Source organism: Lepidochelys kempii, chromosome 14 (genome assembly GCF_965140285.1).
Source record: "Lepidochelys kempii isolate rLepKem1 chromosome 14, rLepKem1.hap1, whole genome shotgun sequence".
NCBI classification, from domain to species: Eukaryota; Metazoa; Chordata; order Testudines; family Cheloniidae; genus Lepidochelys; species Lepidochelys kempii.
Genome location: NC_136393.1, coordinates 51167937 through 51188456, shown reverse-complemented (window position 1 = coordinate 51188456; position 20520 = coordinate 51167937). Strand labels below are relative to the sequence as shown.

Sequence of the window (20520 nt, the reverse complement as noted above, 5' to 3'; positions counted from 1 at the left end):
GGGGGGGCAGGTGGCTCTGTGGGGGGAGGGGCTATGACTGAGCTGGGGGGCGCTAAGGGGTAAAGGGCCTGGGGGGCAGGTGGCTCTGTGGGGGGAGGGGCTATGACTGAGCTGGGGGGCGCTAAGGGGTAAAGGGCCTGGGGGGCAGGTGGCTCTGTGGGGGGAGGGGGGCTGGCCTGTCCCTGGGCGAGGCACAGCTGGCTTGGGCGGGGCGGGGACTAGACGGGGAGGCCCCGCCCCTTTCCGGCCCTGTCTGTCACGGAGGAGGGAGTTAAAGAGCAGCTGGAGCCGTCGGAGGCCGCTTTTTCCCAGGGAAGGAACTGAGCCTGCGCAACGCTGATCCCTTTAAGGCTCGGCATTTAAAGACGAAGTTCCGTTGTCGGCCGACGTTGGCTCAGCGATGGAGAGCGGCGGCTGGGCCTGCCCCTTTAAGAGGAAGGAGTTAAGGGGCTCCACAATCCGGGCTGGGCCACGTTAAAGGGGAGGGCGGGCTGTCGGCGGACAGTGCCCCCGTGGCAGCCTGCGGGCGACAGCGCCTGCCCCTTTAAACCAAGCAGGGGCGGGGCCGGGGCCTGGGGGGAGGAGGGTGAGTAACAAGATGGTGGCGGCGGCCTGAGAGACCCGGAGCGCGAGCGCGCGGGTCAGCGGGGGGGCGACGGGAAGGAGGGGCCCAAGGGGGCTGGGGGGGTGGCATGGGGGAGGGGTCTGTGGGCCGAGGGGCGGGGGGGAGCTGGGGGGCGACATGAGGGGGGAGGGGCGCGAGGGGTCTGTGGGCCGAGGAGCGGGGGGAGCTGGGGGGCGACATGAGGGGGGAGGGGCGCGAGGGGTCTGTGGGCCGAGGAGCGGGGGGGAGGTGGGGGGCGACATGAGGGGGGAGGGGCCCGAGGGGTCTGTGGGCCGAGGAGCGGGGGGAGCTGGGGGGCGACATGAGGGGGGAGGGGCGCGAGGGGTCTGTGGGCCGAGGAGCGGGGGGAGCTGGGGGGCGACATGAGGGGGGAGGGGCCCGAGGGGTCTGTGGGCCGAGGAGCGGGGGGGAGGTGGGGGGCGACATGAGGGGGGAGGGGCCCGAGGGGTCTGTGGGCCGAGGGGCGGGGGGGAGCTGGGGGGCGACATGAGGGGGGAGGGGCCCGAGGGGTCTGTGGGCCGAGGAGCGGGGGGAGCTGGGGGGCGACATGAGGGGGGAGGGGCCCGAGGGGTCTGTGGGCCGAGGGGCGGGGGGGAGCTGGGGGGCGACATGAGGGGGGAGGGTCCCGAGGGGTCTGTGGGCCGAGGAGCGGGGGGGAGGTGGGGGGCGACATGAGGGGGGAGGGGCCCGAGGGGTCTGTGGGCCGAGGGGCAGGGGAGGAGCTGGAGGGGTGACATGGGGGGAGGGGCCCGAGGGGTCTGTGGGCTGAGGGGCGGGGGGGAGCTGGGGGGCGACATGAGGGGGGAGGGGCCCGAGGGGTCTGTGGGCTGAGGAGCGGGGGGGAGCTGGGGGGCGACATGAGGGGGGAGGGGCCCGAGGGGTCTGTGGGCCGAGGGGCAGGGGAGGAGCTGGAGGGGTGACATGAGGGGGGAGGGGCGCGAGGGGTCTGTGGGCTGAGGAGTGGGGGGAGCTGGGGGGCGACATGAGGGGGGAGGGGTCCGAGGGGTCTGTGGGCTGAGGAGCGGGGGGGAGCTGGGGGGCGACATGAGGGGGGAGGGGCCCGAGGGGTCTGTGGGCCGAGGGGCAGGGGAGGAGCTGGAGGGGTGACATGAGGGGGGAGGGGCGCGAGGGGTCTGTGGGCCGAGGAGCGGGGGGAGCTGGGGGGCGACATGAGGGGGGAGGGGCCCGAGGGGTCTGTGGGCTGAGGAGCGGGGGGGAGCTGGGGGGCGACATGAGGGGGGAGGGTCCCGAGGGGTCTGTGGGCTGAGGAGCGGGGGGAGCTGGGGGGCGACATGAGGGGGGAGGGGCCCGAGGGGTCTGTGGGCTGAGGAGCGGGGGGGAGCTGGGGGGCGACATGAGGGGGGAGGGTCCCGAGGGGTCTGTGGGCTGAGGAGCGGGGGAGGAGCTGGAGGGGTGACATGGGGGGAGGGGTCCGAGGGGTCTGTGGGCTGAGGAGCATCGGGGGGCCCGAGGGGGTCTGTGGGCAGAGGGGCAGGGAGAGCTGGGGGGGGCAGAGGGTCTGGGGGGTGACATGAGGCGGGAGGTGCCCGAGGGATCTGTGGGCAGAGCGGCGGGGGCGGGAAGCTGGGGGGTGACATGGGTGGAGGTCTGTGGGTAGGGGGAGCTGGGGGGTGACATGGGGGGCCCGAGGGATCTGTGGGCAGAGGAGCGGGGGAAACTGGGGGGGGTGACGTGAGGGGGGAAGGCCTAAGGAATCTGTGGGCAGAGGGGCGGGGAGGACATGGGGGGGCGACATGAGGCAGGAGGGGCCCGAGGGGTCTAGGGGTGGGGGGGAGCTGGTGGGTGGCATGAGGAGAAAGGAGTCTGTGTGCAGAGGGGCTGGGGATTGGGGCACTGTGGGGGAGGCCAGTTGGCTTTGAGGTTGAAGGGAGCTAGGGGCAGGGTAGGAGCTGAAAGGAGGGTTGGGGGGTGACATGGCATGGGGCGGCTGGGAAGCAAGCTGGGGGGTATAAGGTGGGGGGCTGTTGGGGCGGGGGAGGAGGAGGCTCTGTGCGGATTGAGATGGGCTAGGGGAGGTTTGCAGGAGGGAAGTATAAGGTCGGAGGGTCAGGGGTTGTGATCGGGTGGTGCCTGAGAGTTGGGGGCTGAAGTAGGGGGTTGGGGGAGGTTATGACCGGAGGGGTGGGGAGTGTTAAGGGCAGTTATGCGTGGGGGGCAGGGAGCCAGGCAGGGGCTCAGGGGTTACTTTATGATAAGGACATAAGAGGGACCAGACTGGGTCCGACCAATTGTCCATCTAGCCCAGTGGCCGGTGCCAGATGCTTCAGAGGGAATGAACAGAAAGGGGCAGTTATTGAGTGATCTCCCCTGTCACCCACTCCCAGCTTCTGGCAGACACTCCCTTATTCACTTTCTCCACCCCATTCACGATGTGGTCGACCTCTGTCGTACCCCCTCAGTTATCTCTTTTCCGAGCTGAACGGTGCCAGTCGTTTTACTCTCTCCGCGTACGGAAGCTATTCCATCCCCCTGATCATTTTTGTAGCCCTTCTTTGTACTTTTTTGCAATTCCAATATATCTTTTTTGAGATGGCTTGACCAGATCTGCCTGCAGTATTCAAGGTGTGGGCGTACCATGGAGGCAGTACTATAGACAGGCAGTATGACCTTTTCTGTCTGATTATCTGTCCCTTTCCTAACGGTTCCCAACATTCTTTAGTTTTTTTGACGGCTGCTGCACATTGAGTGGATGTTTTCAGAGAACTATCCACGACTCCAAGATCTCTTTCTTGAGGGGTAACAGCTAATTTAGACCCCACCATTTTATATGTATAGCTGCGATGATGTTTTCCAACGTGCATTACTTTGCATTTATCAACACTGAATTTCATCTGCCATTTTGGTGCCCAGTCACCCAGTTTTGTGAGACCCCTTGGTAGCTTTGGACTTAACTATCCTGAGTAATTTTATATCCTCTGCAAATTTGCCCTCTCACTGTTCACCCTTTTTCCCGAGGTTTGGGGATGTATGGGGGTTGGGGCAGGGGCCGGTAGTGTTAGGCCGGGGGCGGGGGATATGGGGAGGTATGGGTGGGAAGGGGAGCTGGGCATGGGTTGATTATATAGCAGAAGCAGGAATGGGTGTTGGTGGGGTGGGAGGGCTGTAATGGGGGCTGAGGGGAGGGTGTGGAGGAGAAGCTGCGGTTTGGCAATAATGCAGGCAGGGAGAGTGCAGAGGGAAGGGAGGTGGATTGTGATGGGGAAGAGGGGGGCTGGAGGGGGCTCAGTGTGTGTGATGGGTGCCCCACACACCCCAGTCTCTCTGAGTGCCCTGGTTCTGCTCCCACAACCCGGAAACTATGTCTCTTTGCCTGGGGCTCCTCCTCCCCCACGTTCCCAGACACACTTGTATATCACTGTTCTTTCCAAACATGCTATGGACAGCCCAGACAGACCTCGGCCAAGTGCTGCAGGGCTGCGGGTGGTGGTGCTGTGGAGGAGTTAGGAGTTGGAGAAGGTCTTGTCCGAGGGGCGGACCCCAACAGGGGTCGGTAAGGATTTTCATGAGTTGGTTGATCCCAGAGGGAGAGTTCATGGTGTTTTTTTGGGAATTGCTCTAACCTGGGGGATTGGGACTGGGGCACAATTGTCGCCTATGGTTCATTCCACAAAGGGTTAAATGTCTCAGTGACTCTCCTCAGATCCAGGGCCTGCCCTGCTCCCTGTGCTGGGGAGGGGTCTGAGTCACAGGATCTGTGGGGGTGCCCAACCAACAGAAGGCCCCCTCCCTGCCCTGGGGATCTTTGGAACGCAGCATCTGAGGAAGGAGGAGGGGTCTCCTTAGCACCCCATAGAGAGGGTCTCTGGGACACCAGATTGTTGGGGGTGTCTCCCAGCACCCCACAGCTCTAATCCTCTGTCTCTCGCAGGCAGTCCATCCCTGGCACCATGGACCCAGCATGCGGTGCCATTGTGCACGTGGACTTCCCTGAGATCACCAGCGCCCTGCTGGAGAACCTGAACCAGCAGCGGGTGGAGGGCAAGCTGTGCGACATCTCCATCCACGTGCAGGGCCGGGTGTTCCGGGCCCACCGGGCCGTGCTCGCCGCCTCCTCGCCCTACTTCCACGACCAGGTGCTGCTGAAGAACATGACGTCCATTGTGCTGCCCAACGTCATGGACCCGGGCGCCTTTGAGACAGTGCTGGGCTCCGCGTACACCGGCAAGCTGAGCATGGCCTCGGACGAGATTGTCAACTTCCTCACCGTGGGCAGTGTGCTGCAGATGTGGCACATCGTGGACAAGTGCACGGAGCTGCTCAAGGAGGGGCGGGGCACCACTGGCCCCTCGCCTTCCTCCTCTTTCCGTGCCCACTCCAGCCGCACCAGCGAGAACCAGTCCCCCAGCAGCAGTAACTACTTCAGCCCCCGGGAGACGGGCGAGGGGCCGGAGCATGGGCCTGCCAAGTATGCGCTGCGAGGGGTGGCTGGCGGCATAGAGCGGGATGGGTCGGAGGGGCCGGATGAGGAGGTGATCTTCCAGGCCGAGAAGGGTCCCACCCGCTGCCCCGAGCCCTTCTCCGGCGGCAGCAAGTTCATCCTGGAGACAGACGATGACGTGAGTGACAGCGGCGGGGATGGGGGGGGCGGGGGGCGGCGCCCAGCCTACGTGCAGCCCAGCATCATGCCGCAGAAGCAGTGGGTGTACATCAAGAAGGAGCGGTCCCAGGAGGACTTGGTGCTGACGTGCGAGGAGGACGAGGACCCGGTGGAGGTGGGGCCGGCCCCTGGTGAGCCCCCCCTCAGCATCAGTGACGTCCGTACGCTGACCGAGCCCTCCGGGGCCAAGCTGGAGGAGCAGGTCAACTTCTGCGAGTCCTCGGAGGACTTCCCCTCGCCCTACGAGGGGCTGGAGGAGGGGCCGGGTAGTGGCGGCAGCTTTGCCCAGCGTTCCCTCATGCCCATGGACATGCAGGGCAACCAGATCCTGGTCTTCCCCCCCCAGACCCCTGTGGAGCACGGGGCCGTGCAGCTGGCAGCCGGCTCGGGCGATGGCAACAAGATCTTCATGTGCCACTGCGGCAAGGCCTTCTCCCACAAGAGCATGCGCGACCGGCACGTCAACATGCACCTCAACCTGCGCCCCTTCGACTGCCCCGTCTGCAACAAGAAGTTCAAGATGAAGCACCACCTGACGGAGCACATGAAGACGCACACCGGCCTTAAGCCCTACGAGTGCGACGTCTGTGCCAAGAAGTTCATGTGGCGAGACAGCTTCATGCGCCACAAGGGGCACTGCGAGCGGCGCCACCGCCTCTCCGGGGCGGGTGGGGGACTCAAGAAGGAGCCTGTAGCCGCAGGCGCGGGAGGGGAGGGCGACTGGGTGGTGCCGCGGGAGCCCCAGGCTGCCGGCAGGTCTCCACGCAGCGAACTGGGCTTCGGTGGGGGGAGCGGGGCGAAGATGTGACGTGGCGGATGGCCTCCCCTGCCCTGCACATGGACACCCCCTCCTCCCCAACAGACCCTGGGGCACAGACATGACATGCCCCCCCCACCCCCATCCGAGATGCACAGACTCGACAGTGACTGGATCCCCACCTGAAGCAGCCAGCTCTTCCCAGGATGCTGTGGGGCGGGGGGGGCAAGGAGTCAGGATGCCCTCTGGGGGTGGGGTGAGACAGGAAGCAGTGATGATTGTACAGACTGAAGTCTCTGTCGGGGTCCTGGGTAGTGAATTCCATGCCCGCACTCCACTGCCAGGAGGGAGCTGGATTCCTGGGATGTGGTTTTGTGGGTCCATAGCTGTGTACCCTGGGGGGACCTGGACTCCTGGGTCCCTGAGGAACTCTTAACACTAACCCCCCGTCCTTGCTGGGTGGGGGGCACCTCCCTCGCCCATGATGGGCTAAGGAGACTGGGGGTAGGGTGTGTTTGTGGGGTGTGGCCCCTCTGTGCTGTGTGTAGCAGGCCGACCTGTGGGTCGGTGAGTCTGTCCTGTTCCTGTCTGTCTGGCCGTCTGTGATTCACTTTGGTTTTCTCATATGTGTAATGACTGATGCTGAACCTGCAGCCCACCCCCTCTATCCCTTCTGGAGGATGGGGCAACCCCAAATCTCCCCTCAGACTACCCTCACCCCTCCTCCCTGGGCCAGTCCCCCTGGACCCCAATTTATGGCCAAAGGGCTAGTGTGATCCTTGGAGGTACAAACAGGGCAGTCACATGCAGGTTTGATTTTACCTTGTACCTGGCCCTGGGGCAGCCGCCGCTGGGCTCCTGTGTCCAGGTCTGGGGCCCGTGCTCCCAGACGGATGGGGATATGTTGGAGAGGGGCTGGAGGAGAGCTCAGAAAAAGCTGAAAGATACAAGGTACAGGCCTTGCAGCGATAGACTCAAGCTGCTCACGTGGAGATGGCAAAGGAGTGACTGGATCCCCGCCTTGGAACAGAGCTGTGATGCAAGGGTTCTTTGGCCCAGCAGCCAGAGAGCCAGAGTCTGGAGACCAGGGGCAGGTTTTGACCAGGGAGGGGCATGGGAACAGCTGCCCAAGGGGGCCACGTTCTGACCAGGATGGGGCAGCTGAGAGAGCTGCTCCAGGCCTAACAGGGTTAGTGCCAGGCAGGTTGCTGGGCTGTGTTCTGCTGGGGGCATATGAGATCCGGCCTTGGGATCTATTAATATCCCCTCCCTATAGTGGGGTGGGGTTCCATGCCCCTCTGTGCTTCACCCCCTTCCCTCGTCCTTCTCTGGGACAGCACCCCCCTTCCATCCCGACTGCCCTCAGGACAACATCCTCTGTGCCCTTTTCTCCATCTCTCCCCTCCCTGGACAACGCCCCTCCAGGGATGTCTCCCCCAGTTTGGTGTTCCCCCTTCCTCCCTGGTACAACACTCTCCCCCCACTCCCTAAGCACAGAGCTAACCTGAATGTAGGTACGATGCCACCTTCCCTTCCAAGGGCTGGGGATGAATGCCCCCGGTTCCGTTGAGGGGCATTCCAGTGAGAAGGGCAGGCCCCATGGTAGCACCTGGTGTTTGTTGTGTGATGTAGTAATCTGCCCATTACAAACTGAACAGGGGCTCTGTCTCTAACCCCTCCTCCCCAGAGGGAAAAAAAATGAGGGGGGGGGGGGGAATAGCTCGGTGGTTTGAGCATTGGCCTGCTAAACCCAGGGCTGTGAGTTCAATCCTCGAGGGGGCCATTTAGGGATCTGGGGCAAAAACTGGGGCTTGGTCCTGCTTTGAGCAGGGGGTTGGACTAGATGACCTCCTGAGGTCCCTTCCAACCCTGATATTCTATGATTCTATGAGGATCCCTCCAATGCTGGGCTAGTGGGGAAGTCACTGGATTGGGCCTTAGGACTCCTGGGTTCTGTCTCCAGCTCTGGGAGGGGAGTGGGGGCTAGTGGGTTAGAGCAGGGGGGAGGGGCTGGGAGCCAGGACTCCTGGGTTCTCTCCTGTTGTTGTTTTGGGAGTAAGTCCTTCCCCCATTCCACCTCTGTGCCTGTTTTCCCCACTGCAGGGTGGGGGGTGGGGAGAATCATCTGGCTCAGTGAGGAGCTGGGTGGCACTTCTGCCTCTGCTCAGAGTGGGGCTCCCCACTCCCTCTTGCCCCTCGGTTCCTGTCTGGTTCAATTCTTTTGTAACTTGATTCTTTGTTGGTTTTTTAATGTCTATAAATATTTATTGGTCTGTTTGAGGCCAGGCTCCTGCTTCTCATTGTGTGCCAGTGCCCTCCAGGAAAGCACCCCCCAAAATGGCTTGAGGACCCCCTAACACCAGGCTTGTGAGATGGGGCACAACCAGGATCCCTCACAGCACACCTCCCTCTGGTGCCGGCTGAGGAGATCGCGTATGCAGGACCCACAGCACACCTCCCTCTGGTGCCGGCTGGGGAGACCGCGTATGCAGGACCCACAGCACACCTCCCTCTGGTGCCGGCTGGGGAGACCGCGTATGCAGGACCCACAGCACACCTCCCTCTGGTGCCGGCTGGGGAGACCGCGTATGCAGGACCCACAGCACACCTCCCTCTGGTGCCGGCTGGGGAGACCGCGTATGCAGGACCCACAGCACAGTCCCCCTCCCTGTCCCCCGCCCCCCCACAGCACAGCGGCCCCTAGCACCAGGCTGGATTTTGAGGTTCCACTCTGTTCCAGTTGCTAGTTATATATCACACACCCTGCCCTGTTACACAACCCCGACTGCATGCCTGATTCATGGGCCAGAAGGGGCTGGGCATGGGGTTATGTAACCTTCCATGGGCAGGGGGATAAAAGCAACCCCATATCTGCCTGGTGCCCAAATGCATGGGAAGAGCTGAGTCACACCCCAAACTCTCCACCCAAGTGAGTCTGCAGGGTGATGGAGCAGCTGGGGGCAGAGAAGGGATGGGGAGAGGGAGTGATGGGGGGGTTCAGAGTCTGAGGGTGTCTTGGGATTTGAGGTGCACCTGAGAGCTGATCCTGCTGGGCTGGGGGATGCTGGGGGGACTGATGGGTATGGGGACCTACAGGCTGGGCAGGTTGTGCTCCAGGTTCTCTGGCCTTGGCAGCATGGGGTGGGGGTGTCTGGGGGGTGGCTTTTTCATCACCAGCCTGAGTCTCTCCCTGCAGCTTCTGCCACAACACCCCTCGCGATGCTACTGCGAATCGCCCAACTCCTGCTCCTGCCCCTGGGGCTCTGGGGAGAGAGGTGAGTGGGGGGCTCTCCCCACACTGCAGAGGTTGGTAGAGGGAACATCCCCAAACCCTTCCCCCAGTGCCTCAGGGGATGGAGATTGATCCCTGCACAAACCCCCTGGGGCAACAGATCCAATTCAGGGAAAGGGGGGCAACAGCACCTCCAGGGTGATGGGGCCAATCCCGGGGGGCTGTACGCCCTAACTATCCCCATCTGGTTCTGCAGGGAGAAGCCTAAATTCTGCGGGGAAGTCACTGAATGTTTCACCTTTGACCTCATCTGCAACAGCTCAGACTATGAGGTGAGGGTCAGTTGTGGGGGAGGGAAAACCTGCTAAAATACCCCCTCCTGAGATGGCCAGTTCCCCCCACCCTGGGGCTGGATTGGAGCCTGTGTCCCCTAGCGGGGAAAGGAACCCCATCTCATTCCCCACCCTCTGGAGTCAGCCAGTCCCCCTGAAGCTGGGAGGGAGGGGGGTGGAGGGATGGGTCAGGAAGAATGGGAAGGAATTGACCCCACTCCCGTGCTCCTGTCTGTCCTCCCCCCCCCGCCCCCAGGCCCGGCTTTACCCCCCCTCGGCCTGGGTCAGCACCCGTGTGAACAACACGTACACAGCCGCCAAGACCACCGGCTTCTGGCACCTCTTCCGCTACATCCAGGGCCGGAACCAGCTGGGTAAGGTGACCCCCACAGCCCCTCTGCCCCCAGCCTCGGACTCCACCCCCACAGCTCCCCAACCCCCACATATAACCCCCCTCCTAGAGCCCTTAGAAGACCCACAGCCCTGCTTCACCCATATGCCCCTCTGCGCCCCCAACCATACCCCCCTCTCCCTCCCAGGTCCCCCAAACCCCATAGCCTTCTCCCATGGGGTCCCTACAGGCCCCCAAAACTCCATTGCTCCAGATAGCCCATAATCCATCCCTCAGAGACCCTGTAACAACCTGAGAAACTCCTTCCAAGGTCCCCAGGGGCTAACGGGAGGGACTAGGGTGTTGGGCCACCCCTCCTGCTCTCTGGGGCTGCTTCACGTTTAATGAGCCTCAGTAGAACAGGGACAGAAGAAAAGGGGGTCTCTACCCTCCCCCAGGAGCTGGCTGCAGTTGAGGGGGGCTGGGGATTGGGGGTGGTTCTGGGGAGGGGAGGACTTCCGGATTCTGAGCAAACATGACACACACCCGGCAGGTGTGAAGATCCCGATGACCACACCGGTTCTGACCCGGGTGGACCAGGCTGCTGGAGAGATGCAGGAGTACACCATCTCCTTCCTGCTGCCGGCAGCACGGCAGGGCGACCCCCCACAGCCCACCGAGCCTGCTGTGAGTGACTCCCCCCACTGAACCCACTGAGTGACCCCCAGCCCCCACATGGCTCCCCACTGAGCCTGCTGTGACCCCCCCCACTGAACCCACTGAGTGACCCCCCACCCCCCACACGGCTCCCCACCGAGCCTGCTGTGACTCCCCCCACTGAACCCACTGAGTGACCCCCCCCCACGGCTCCCCACCGAGCCTGCTGTGACTCCCCCCACTGAACCCACTGAGTGACCCCAACCCCCCCCACGGCTCCCCACCGAGCCTGCTGTGACTCCCCCCACTGAACCCACTGAGTGACCCCCAGCCCCCACATGGCTCCCCACTGGGCCTGCTGTGAGTGACACCCCCCACTGAACCCACTGAGTGACCCCCACCCCCCACATGGCTCCCCACCGAGCCTGCTGTGAGTGACACCCCCCACTGAGTGACCCCCAGCCCCCACATGGCTCCCCACTGGGCCTGCTGTGAGTGACACCCCCCACCAAACCCACTGAGTGACCCCCCCACTGCCTCCAATTCTCCCACCCAGCCCACTGTGAGTGACCCCCATCCCCACAACTGCTCCCTACCAAACTTGCTATAAGTGACCCCCACTGAACCTGCCGTGAGTGACCCCCAACCCAGCCTGGCCGGGGACTGACCGTCAAACCCCGGTGTGGCTGGGGCTGTCGCACCCCCCCACACACACACACCCCAGACTGGCTGAGGCTGACACCCTCTCTTTGTGTCTGGCCCAGGTTTTCATCGAGCGGTTCCCTGCTCTGCCCGCCTACGTTCGCTCCTTTGGGGGGTGGCTCACGGACGCCAATCGAGGGACCCACATCCGGGCCCTTGATGCCTCCCTGGGGAGGGACGCCCGGCACTTCAACCGCTCCTGGCACTACTCAGCTGGCTACAACAGGTGGGGGGAGACCCGTCTGCTGCCTCCCTGGGGTGCTGGGGTGGAGCAGGGACCAGCATTCCCCAGGGCGCAGCAGCAGGGCCAACCGCAGGGGAGCAACCCCCTGAGTCAGGCACCAAACCGCCAGGCGCTTGGCCCCAAACCCGGGGCCTTTGTGAAGGGGTGGGAAGTTGGTGGGGTGACCAGATGTCCCGATTTTATAGGGACAGTCCCGATATTTGGGGCTTTGGCTTATATACGCTCCTTCCCCCCCAATCCTGATTTTTCACACTTGCTGTCTGGTCACCCTAGGTGTTGGGGGGCTGCCCTGAGCTCCCCCCGCCATCCTGCTGGGACAGTATCATCCATGCCTCTAGATGTAGTGGGGGAGTGGATTCTGCCCCCCCCATCTGCCTGTCCTCCCCCACCACGCAGCCCCTCTCTGCTACTCCTCAGGCTCTTCACCCCCTCTCCCAGGCCTAGGGGTGGGGGCTGCAGCAGGCCCCCCTCTCCCCTTCCAGGCTGGGGACAGGCAGCTCCAGGGGCTCTTTAATTCCCCCGCCACCCCACAGAGCAGCTGCTGCAGGAAGGGGGCAGCGGACTGACCCATTGCTCACAGGAGACGGGGAGAAAAGAGCAGACTGACCCATAGAATGACCCACTGCTCACAGTAGGTGGGGTGTGGCACTCCCCTGACCTGCTGCAGGTCTTTATCTCCCTCCTCCCCCTCCCATCCTATGAGTGAGGCTGGGGGTTGCAGAGAGGAGGGGGAGAGGGAAATCTGTCTGCAGTAGCTATGGTTGGTTGCTCTGCCCCCCAAGGTGGGCAAGTGGGACAGGCAGCCAATCAGAGGGCTAAACACTCACTAGTGGGACACGTTTAAGGATTGCACCAAGAGCTGAGATGGGGGGAGGTTCCCTGTTGCACCAGAAGGTGGGTGGGTGGGATCTCTAGGGAGCAGGTTTACAGGGTACAAGGTGCAGCTGGGAGGAGTGTCCATGTGGGGCCCAGTTTACCTGTTGTACCACAGGGTCAGGTTTAAGGGTTACACTGGGAGCTGCGGGGTGCTAGGGGGCTGGGTTTGTCTGTTACCCCAGGAGCTGGGAGTGGTGTCATTGGGGGCAACAAGTTGACCTGTTATGGCAAGAGCTGGGAGAAAAGGGGTCCTGGGGGGTGGGGGTAGGTTACTAGAGATGTGGGGGGCACTAGGAGACAGGTTTATCTTTCACACCAGACTAGGTGGGTGGGATGGTTTCTGTGGGGAGGGGACAGGTTTACCTGTCCAGGCAGGAGCTGGGGGAAAGGGGTGACTAGGGGACAGGTTTCTCTGTTTCACTGGGAGCTGGGGGGCAGTGAATGCTCATTGCGGGGCAAGTGTATCTGTTACCTCAGGATCTGGAGGAAAGGGGGCAGTGGGGGAAACATGTTTATCTTCTACACCAGTAGCTTGGGGAAGCAGTGACTGGGGACCACTTTACCTATGGGGGGGGTGTTGCTGGGGGACACATTGACTTGTCACACCAGCAGCTGGGAGGGCTCAGGGGGGAGTACATTTACCTGTCACAGCAGCAGCTGGCCAGGGGGAGAGGGGGGAAGGAGTTAGTTGGGGGCCGAGTTTGCCTGTTACATTAGGAGTTGTGGGGAGGGTAGGAGGGCAGATTTTCCTGTTACACTGGGATCTGGGGGGAAGGGAATGGGGGGGGAGGACAAGTTCTCAGGGGATGTTATTAGAGAGGTTGCAGGTTTCCCTGTTACCCCAGGAACCGGGGGAGGGATTAGTGGGGGGCAGGTTTCCTTGTTACCCCAGGAGCTGGGGGGATTAATGGGGGGTCAGTTAGTGGGGGGTTCTGGGGTAGGTTAGTGGGGGGCAGGTTTTCCTGTTACCCCAGAAGCTGGGTGGGGGAATAGGGGGGCAGGTTTCCCCATTACAGCAGGTTCTTGGGGGAGGATTGGGGGGCAGGTTTTCCTGTTACCCCCAGAGCCAGGGGAATTAATGGGGGCCTGGTTTCCCTATTACAGCAGGTTCTGGGGTGTGTTAGTGGTGGGCCAGGTTTTCCTGTTACCCCAGAAGCTGGGTAGTGGGGATTGAAAGGCCAGGTTTCCCCCTTGCAGCTGGTTCTGGGAGGGATTCGGGGGCAGATTTCCCTTTACAGCAGGTTCTGGGAGTCCCCCTGACCCACTCTATTGTTCCCGTCTCTCTGCAGCCCCATGAAGCTGTTCGACCGCCACAACGAGGTCTGGCGCCTGGCATGGGGCGGCCTGGGCTGTGCCCCAGAGTGAGCCCCCCCAAATGTCACCCACTGGCATCGCAGCCCCGCCAGGAGTGAGAAACCCAGCTCTCGATTACGCCCCCCACGAGTGAGCTCCCAGTGACCAGACTCCCCACCCCCACCCCCCATAATAAAGCCAAGTGACCAAGGCTGCCCTGTGTATGAGGCATGAATTCTGGTTGCTGCCTTAAAGCTGGACAGGCCAGGGGTGGGGGGGGGTCCCCTGGCAGCTGCCCTAGTGGGTCACCAGAAGGGGGTGCGCGCTAGGGTCTGTGGTAGCCCCGAACCCCAAAGAATTTGACCTAGGGAAGCAGAGAACAGGATCTGGACTGGGAGGAGGGAAGAAATGGGCATGGGGGGAGGGGCAGGGGGCATACCTAGGGGCTGGCCAGGGAGAGCGGTGGGGGGAGGCTCTGGTTGAGGTGGCAGATGTGGGGGGAAAGGAGGACCTGGGGGAGATCAGGATGGGGTGGGACTGCAGGGGAGGAGCGGGCCAGAGGGAGATGGATGGGATCTGGGGGGCATATGGGGCAGAGGGAGATGGGGGGCAGTGGCCAGACAGGGCAGAGGGAGGGGAGCCTGGCAACGGGGCGGAGGGAGATGGAGAGGAGCTGGGGGGGCAGAGGGAGATGGGGGCAGGGCAGAGGGAGCTGGGAGCAGTGGGGGGAGAGGCAGGAGGAGATGGGGGGGCAGGGCAGAGCGTGCTGGGGAGGTAGGAGGAGCTGAGGGGTGGGCCAGAGGGAAGTGCGGGGGGAGGAAGCGCTGGGGGGACAGGGCAGAGGGAGCTGGGGGGTAGTGGAGGGAGGGGCCGGAGGCAGAGGGAGATGGGGGGCAGTGGCCAGACAGGGTAGAGGGAGGGGAACCTGGGGGCAGGGCAGAGGGAGCTGGAGAGGAGCTGGGAGCAGTGGGCGGAGGGGGCAGGAGGAGACGGGGTGCAGTGGAGGGAGGGGGCGGGGGCAGAGGGAAGTGGGGGGCAGGAGCTGGGGGTGGGGCAGAGGGAGCTGGGGGGCAGTGGAGGGAGGGGGCGGGGCAGAGAGGGCCGGGCTGTGTCTATCTGTCCCGCCCGCTCCCCGAAAGTGAAAGTGAAAGTGGAAGCGGGGGGTGGGGGGTTTTCGGGTATTTCCATCCTGCCTCGCAGCCGACATGACTTCGTTCGTCCCCGTGGGGGCCCTGGCCCTGCTCCTGCCTGGTGAGTCGGGGGGGGGCTCCCCCCACCTGTCCTCGGACCCTCCCCCCCCAGCTCTCTGTCCGTCTGTCCACAGGACACACCTGCCCGCCCCGCAGGGCAACCTAACGCTCCCCCGAAACACAGCCACAGCTTCCCCTAGGGCCATCTAGGACCCTCAGCCCCCCCCTCGGGACACGGCTCCCCCCTGCCCAGGGACCCTGACCCCCCCACGCACTGACATGGCTCCACCCCCCATTCTGGGACCCTGCCCCCCCCAAACACAGAGCCCGCCCTGCGCCAGGGCAGCCCGACACCCTCGACCTGAGACACAGCTCCCCCCTGCCCAGGGACCCTGACCCCCCCAGAGACATGCTCCCCCCCACCCAGGGACCCTGAGACTGCCCCTCCACCAGACACAGCTCCACTCCCGCTCTGGGACCCTGCCCGCCCAACACGCAGTGCCGGGCCCCCCCGCGTCCAGGGCGACCTGAGCCTGTCCTGCGAGGGGCTCTCCCTCCTCCCCCCACTCTGGGGGGGGCTGGCCCCCCTGAGACACGGCTCCCCCCCGCCCAGGACCCCTCAGTGTGAGGTGGGCTCCAGCCAGTGGGGGCAGGGCGGGGCCAGGCTGTGTCTGTCTTTCCCGGGACCCTGACACCCCCCCCAGACATGGCTCCCCCCTGCCAGGGCAACCTGAGCACCCCTGCGGACACAGTTCTTTCCCAGTCCTGGCCTTCAACCCCCCTACCCCACATGTCACGTGGCCCTGAGAGGGCCCCTGAACTGCGGGGGGCTTTGCTCCCACAGGGTGTTTGGGAGGAGGGGGCCGTTTGTCTGGGTGTGGGGTGATGGGGCTGCTCCGGGGCTGGGTGGGATATGGAGGCACCTGCTGGTTATTGGGGGGGGCAAGGGAGAAATCAGACCCTGGGGGGATAAGGGGTCACCCTGGGGAGGGGCATCTCTTGAGGGTCCTGCCCTGGGGGAGGGGGCAATCTGGGGGCAATCCGGTGTCCCAGGGAGCTTTGGGGGGTCCTTGTGTCCACACTAACCCCCGGCCCCTGCCGCTAGGGTTCGCTCTGTGTCTGGCTCTGGCGGGGCCCCCCCGGCTGAGCTGCTGGTTCGTGGAGGAGGCTGGGGGGCGCATGGGGATGATGCCGAGTTCCGTGACTCAGCGCCGGGCGCTGCTACTGCTGCGGGGGGCGAGAGGGGGGCTCCCCGAGACAGAGCCCGAGCTGCCTCCCGACCTGGAGCCAGGCATGGTTTTTGACATCACTGGTATGTCCCCTTCCTCCCCCCTATCGGGCTCCCACACCCTGATCTTCCAGTGCCTGCTCCCACTACCACCCTGCTGCCCGGTCCTGACCCACAGGACTACCTCCACATCCCATCTGCCCCCCAGTGTTACCTCACCTGTCCACCACACCCTGCTCCTCCCCTCTGCTCCCCCATACCCGCTTCTTACAGCCCCCTCTTTTCCCCATCCTCCCCAGTACCCCCCCACTCCTTTGCCCTGCCCCCCAGTGCCCTGCCACTCCCATGTCTGGCATTCCCCCCATTTGCCTTCCTGTTCCTCACAACTGCCCCCCCACTGCCTCTCTCCCCCCAGATTCCGGGGGACCCTGCATTGTATCCCCCTCCTAGCAGCGGTGGGCATTGGGGTGTCCATGTCTCTCCCCTCAATTTCTTTCTCCCCTCCAGACCCTTCAGGGGCTCTGCACCGCGTCCCCCTCCCAGCGGGGGGGCGCTCCAAGGAGGGGGAGCTGCCTTCCTGTGAGATCAACGCCTACACACCACAGGAGGCCCACGTGCCCTGGGCAGCCGGCCTGACCCCCGAGCACCGCAGCCCCCTGGGCCTGGGGGGTCCCTGGTTCATCAGCAGCGTCCAGGCCCCGGCCAGGGGCTACGGGGTCAGCGCTGTCCTCAAGAGTGAGGAGGCGGCAACGTCCCAGCAACCAGCGGTCATCATGGCAACTGGTAACCAGGGCGACTGGGAATGTAGGGTGGGAGCGGCCTCCCCCCAAAATCCTGCTGTGGGGACCCTCTCTTTCCTCAGGGCCCCAAGCTCCTTCCCTTGCCCCCACATCCTGCTGTGTTGCTCACAGCACTACCCACTCCCCCAGGGCACTGTCCGTGTGGCGCTCACAGCCCTGCCCTCCTCCAAGGCACTGTTCTTCATGGTGCTCACAGCCCTGCCTTGTGCTTCTGTGGTGCTCAAAGCACTACCTCCGAGGCATCATGCTCACAGTCCTAACCGTTCCCCATGGCACTGCTCCCATGGTGCTCACAGCCCTCCCCCTCCCCCTGGGGCACCGCCCATGTGGTGCTCACAACCCTGTCCCCCTGTGGCACTGCTTCCATGGTGCTCACAGCCCTCCCCCTCCCCCTGGGGCACTGCCCATGTGGTGCTCACAACCCTGTCCCCCTGTTGCACTGCTTCCATGGTGCTCACAGCCCTCCCCCTCGGGCACCGCCCATGTGGTGCTCACAACCCTGCCCCCCTGTGGCACTGCTCCCATGGTGCTCACAGCCCCCCCCCCCGGGGCACCACCCATGTGGTGCTCACAACCCTGCCCCCTGTGGCACTGCTCCCATGGTGCTCACAGCAGTAACCCCCTCATCTCTGCCCCACAGCGGTGTTGTCCGTGTTCTCCCGCACCCCGCACCTGCACTCCCGCCTGGGCCGGGACGTGCTGCTGGACTGTGGCTTCACGGCACCACCTGGCCCCTTCTCGGTGGAGTGGCGGTACCAATACCGGGGTGCTGGGCGCGTGGTGCTGGCCTACGATGGGGTGTCAGGCCGGGCCCACGTGGCCGAGGAGGGGGCGCAGCTGTTCCTGGAGGAGGGGAGGGCGGGCGCAGACACCAACGTGTCGCTGCGACTGTCCCAGGTCGGGGTGCGGCACGAAGGAACCTACATCTGCACCATCTACCTGCCCCACCTCCATGCTCAGCAGGCCCTGGAGCTGCGCATCTCCGGTGAGTCTGGGGGGGCCTCCCGAGCTGCTCCCAGCGTGGGGGGACGTGGGTATGAGACGATCTTTGCACCACACGGGTATCTTCCCCCCACCCCAGGCTAGTGATGCACGACTGATTCTGGGGAGGGGTCCCTGGACTGATGCTCCCACAGGCTAGGCTGTGAACCCCAATATTTACCCCCTGAGTTGGAGGAGTCCCAGAGTTCTCCACATTGAGCCAAAGCACCCCCTAGGCTGTACAGGGCTGTATGGGACTGGTCTCTAATCCCTCCTTCCTCCCAGAGCCCCAGGTGGTGGCACTGTACCCCGTGCCCCCCAGGAGATGAGGGAGGCCAGACTCGGTCGAAACTCATCTCTTCCTCTGAACCCACTTCCCCCCACCCCCCAGGCGACACTGCACCCCAGCCCTCTGTCTGTGCCTCCCAGAGGAGGAGGGACGCCGGGCTGGGCTGTACAGGCCCATATGGGACCAGTCTCTAACCCCCTCTCCCCTCAGAGCCCCCCATGGTGACGCTGCACCCTGACCCCCTATCGGTGGCCCCTGGGGCACCAGCTGAGCTGGCCTGTGAGGTCTCTGGCTATTACCCATTGGATGTGACGGTGAGCTGGCTGCGCCGGGGCCCCGGGGAGGTGGGGGGCGACCTGCTGGAGTACGTGACTGAGACCTGGGAGTCAGGGCACCGGCATGGCCCCGACGGCACCTACAGCCTGAGCAGCTTCGCCCGCCTGGCACCCGTCCAGCCCCGCGACCACGGAGCCACCTACAGCTGCCACGTGACCCACGCCGCCCTGGCCACCCCTGCCCGGAGGAGCGTCCGGCTCCGGGTGGCAGGTGGGGACAGCGCGGGGACAGGGCAGGGGGCAATGGGAGAGAAGTGCAGGGATGGGGGGCTCAGGGGAGCGGGGATGGAGTGGGGGGCGGAGGGGAGACAGGGGAGTGGGTAATGCAGGAGGGTTGGGCAGGAGGGGGAGGGGTGCAATGGGGGAGGATCCGGGGAGGGGGGAAATGGGGAGTGTCTCTTGGTCTCATCCCCCCTCTGCCCCAGGTGCCACAGGCCCCTCCCTGGAGGATGCCATTGGGATGTTCCTGGCTGCGTTCCTGCTCTATGGGCTCTTCCGCCTCCTCGGAAACAAGGGTGTGTGCCCCCCCCATGTCACCCCCTCCCCCATACACCGCCATCCCCACTGCCTCTACTGGGACAAGGATGTGTGCCTCCCCGTGTCACTTCCCCTCCCCCCACTGCCCCTCATGTCACTGCCTCCCCCCATACACCCCGATCCCCCATTCCTCCCATACACCCCAACCCTCCTGCCTCCTCCAGGACAAGGGTAGGTGCTGCCCTGCCCCCATTCACCCCATTGCCTCCCATACAGCCCCCAACCCTCCCACTGTCCCCATATGCCCCCCAGTCCCCATCCCCCCATACCACCCTCCATTGCACCCCCAACCATCCAGCCTCCTCTGCAACACCCCCCCATACTGCCACCCTATACACCCCTGAGCCCACAGGTACCCTCCAACCGGCCCACTGCCTCCCAGACCACCCCCGTTCCCCTCCCCCGCATCTTCTGGGGAACAATATGTACCCCCAGACCTCTGCTGCCCCTGCTCCCCTCAAACCCCCTCTGCCTCCTTGCGCCCCCCGATCTCACCCTGTATCCTCATGGACAAGGCTATATCCCACCCCTACCCCCAGCCAGCCACTCTCCCCCACCTCCTGTTCAGGGGAGCCAGGGTCTCACTCCTCTCTTGTTCCTTTTTCAGTCTGTCCATCCGGAGCTGAAGAGAAAAGCAAGGTAAATACCCCCCGCCCCACCAGTGCGCCTGCCCTGCTCCCCACAGCGCCCCTGCTGGGGGAGGCTGGGGCTGGAGTACCTGGTGTGATTCTTACCTGACTCTCTTCTCCCCGCAGAAATCAGAGTGAGACGTGCCCAAAGAAGCTGAGATTTTGGGCGCTGATGTGTGACCCCCAAAATAAGATTGTGAACCTCAGGACAGGAACCAGAGTTGGGGGCTTAATGGACAATAAAGGGTTAACATCCTCTCCAGTCCCCCTTCCCTGCACCTGCCGTGTTACGAGCCAGGATCATGCCTCGATCCTCCTCCACTGCTTCCCCATCCCCTCTTGGCCTTCTCTCCCCACAGCACCCACCTCCCCTGCTGCCGGGGTCCCTCCGCCTGCTCCCCCTACTGCCTGCCTCACCCTGGGGGGCTGGGCAAGTGGCCTGTTCCATTTAAGGTTGGGGGGCTGTTGGTCTGCACTGCTGTACGGGGGCTTCAGCCCCAGAAATAAAAATGTTTTGCTGTGACCCCCGTAACTCCAGCATGGGCGTAGTCATCTCTCAACACTCCTTCCCAGAGCCCCGACCCCCGCAAGAAGAAGCCTGCTCTCCCCACCCAGCCCCACATGCCCTGCCCAAACTGCCCCCCCCTAGTGCTGCCATCTCCTTCTGCCTCAGCAGGAGACCTCCCCATCCCCTCACCCCGCCTCCAGCTCCCCCATCCCGGAGACCCTCATAGCCAGGGCCAGTTGGGTTCAGAGAGTCTCCACTCCCTAAGACCCAGGGCACGCAGTCCCAAGGATTCGTGTCCAGTAGCAGAGAGTTCCATAGGCTCAGGGAGACGAAGCTTTTCCCTCCATCCTTGCTCC

The 20520-nt window shown here is 64.0% G+C and overlaps 3 protein-coding genes across 6 annotated transcripts; all 3 read left to right on the top strand.

The window, feature by feature from the left end:
• Positions 1-564: 564 nt before the first annotated feature.
• On the top strand, positions 565-8280 carry ZBTB22 (zinc finger and BTB domain containing 22). 2 transcript variants are annotated; one of them, XM_078848773.1, is made up of 2 exons: positions 565-586; positions 4515-8280. In XM_078848773.1, exon 2 carries the CDS (start codon positions 4534-4536, stop codon positions 6049-6051), a length of 1518 nt encoding a protein of 505 aa, XP_078704899.1. In that variant the 5' UTR covers positions 565-586; positions 4515-4533; the 3' UTR covers positions 6052-8280. The 2 variants fall into 2 exon arrangements, with proteins under 2 accessions (XP_078704899.1, XP_078704898.1); XM_078848772.1 differs by lacking the exon at positions 565-586 and adding an exon at positions 3801-4136.
• On the top strand, positions 586-13869 carry LOC144929407 (heme-binding protein 2-like). 2 transcript variants are annotated; one of them, XM_078848775.1, is made up of 7 exons: positions 586-640; positions 9197-9275; positions 9489-9564; positions 9821-9938; positions 10449-10582; positions 11317-11480; positions 13664-13869. In XM_078848775.1, the coding sequence occupies exons 2-7, from the start codon at positions 9220-9222 to the stop codon at positions 13737-13739; spliced, it is 624 nt and encodes a 207-aa protein (XP_078704901.1). In that variant the 5' UTR covers positions 586-640; positions 9197-9219; the 3' UTR covers positions 13740-13869. The 2 variants fall into 2 exon arrangements, with proteins under 2 accessions (XP_078704901.1, XP_078704900.1); XM_078848774.1 differs by lacking the exon at positions 586-640 and adding an exon at positions 8629-8929.
• A 906-nt stretch (positions 13870-14775) lies between these two features.
• Positions 14776-20188, top strand: TAPBP (TAP binding protein). 2 transcript variants are annotated; one of them, XM_078848770.1, is made up of 8 exons: positions 14781-14918; positions 15963-16169; positions 16593-16868; positions 17526-17870; positions 18366-18701; positions 18916-19005; positions 19635-19666; positions 19783-20188. In XM_078848770.1, exons 1-8 carry the CDS (start codon positions 14873-14875, stop codon positions 19792-19794), a joined length of 1344 nt encoding a protein of 447 aa, XP_078704896.1. In that variant the 5' UTR covers positions 14781-14872; the 3' UTR covers positions 19795-20188. The 2 variants fall into 2 exon arrangements, with proteins under 2 accessions (XP_078704897.1, XP_078704896.1); XM_078848771.1 differs by lacking the exon at positions 18916-19005 and having other exon boundaries at positions 14776-14918.
• Positions 20189-20520: the final 332 nt, after the last annotated feature.

What these genes read in the sequence shown, in the direction of transcription:
- ZBTB22 (XM_078848773.1), top strand. Translation starts at nt 4,534, where the DNA reads ATGGACCCAGCATGCGGTGCCATTGTGCACGTGGACTTCCCTGAGATC.
- LOC144929407 (XM_078848775.1), top strand. Translation starts at nt 9,220, where the DNA reads ATGCTACTGCGAATCGCCCAACTCCTGCTCCTGCCCCTGGGGCTCTGG. An exon ending in CCAGGGCCGGAACCAGCTGG is followed by an intron (nt 9,939 to 10,448) that starts GTAAGGTGACCC and finishes CACACCCGGCAG; the next exon opens with GTGTGAAGATCCCGATGACC. An exon ending in CACAGCCCACCGAGCCTGCT is followed by an intron (nt 10,583 to 11,316) that starts GTGAGTGACTCC and finishes TGTCTGGCCCAG; the next exon opens with GTTTTCATCGAGCGGTTCCC.
- TAPBP (XM_078848770.1), top strand. Translation starts at nt 14,873, where the DNA reads ATGACTTCGTTCGTCCCCGTGGGGGCCCTGGCCCTGCTCCTGCCTG. An exon ending in CCTGGCCCTGCTCCTGCCTG is followed by an intron (nt 14,919 to 15,962) that starts GTGAGTCGGGGG and finishes CCCTGCCGCTAG; the next exon opens with GGTTCGCTCTGTGTCTGGCT. An exon ending in CATGGTTTTTGACATCACTG is followed by an intron (nt 16,170 to 16,592) that starts GTATGTCCCCTT and finishes TCTCCCCTCCAG; the next exon opens with ACCCTTCAGGGGCTCTGCAC.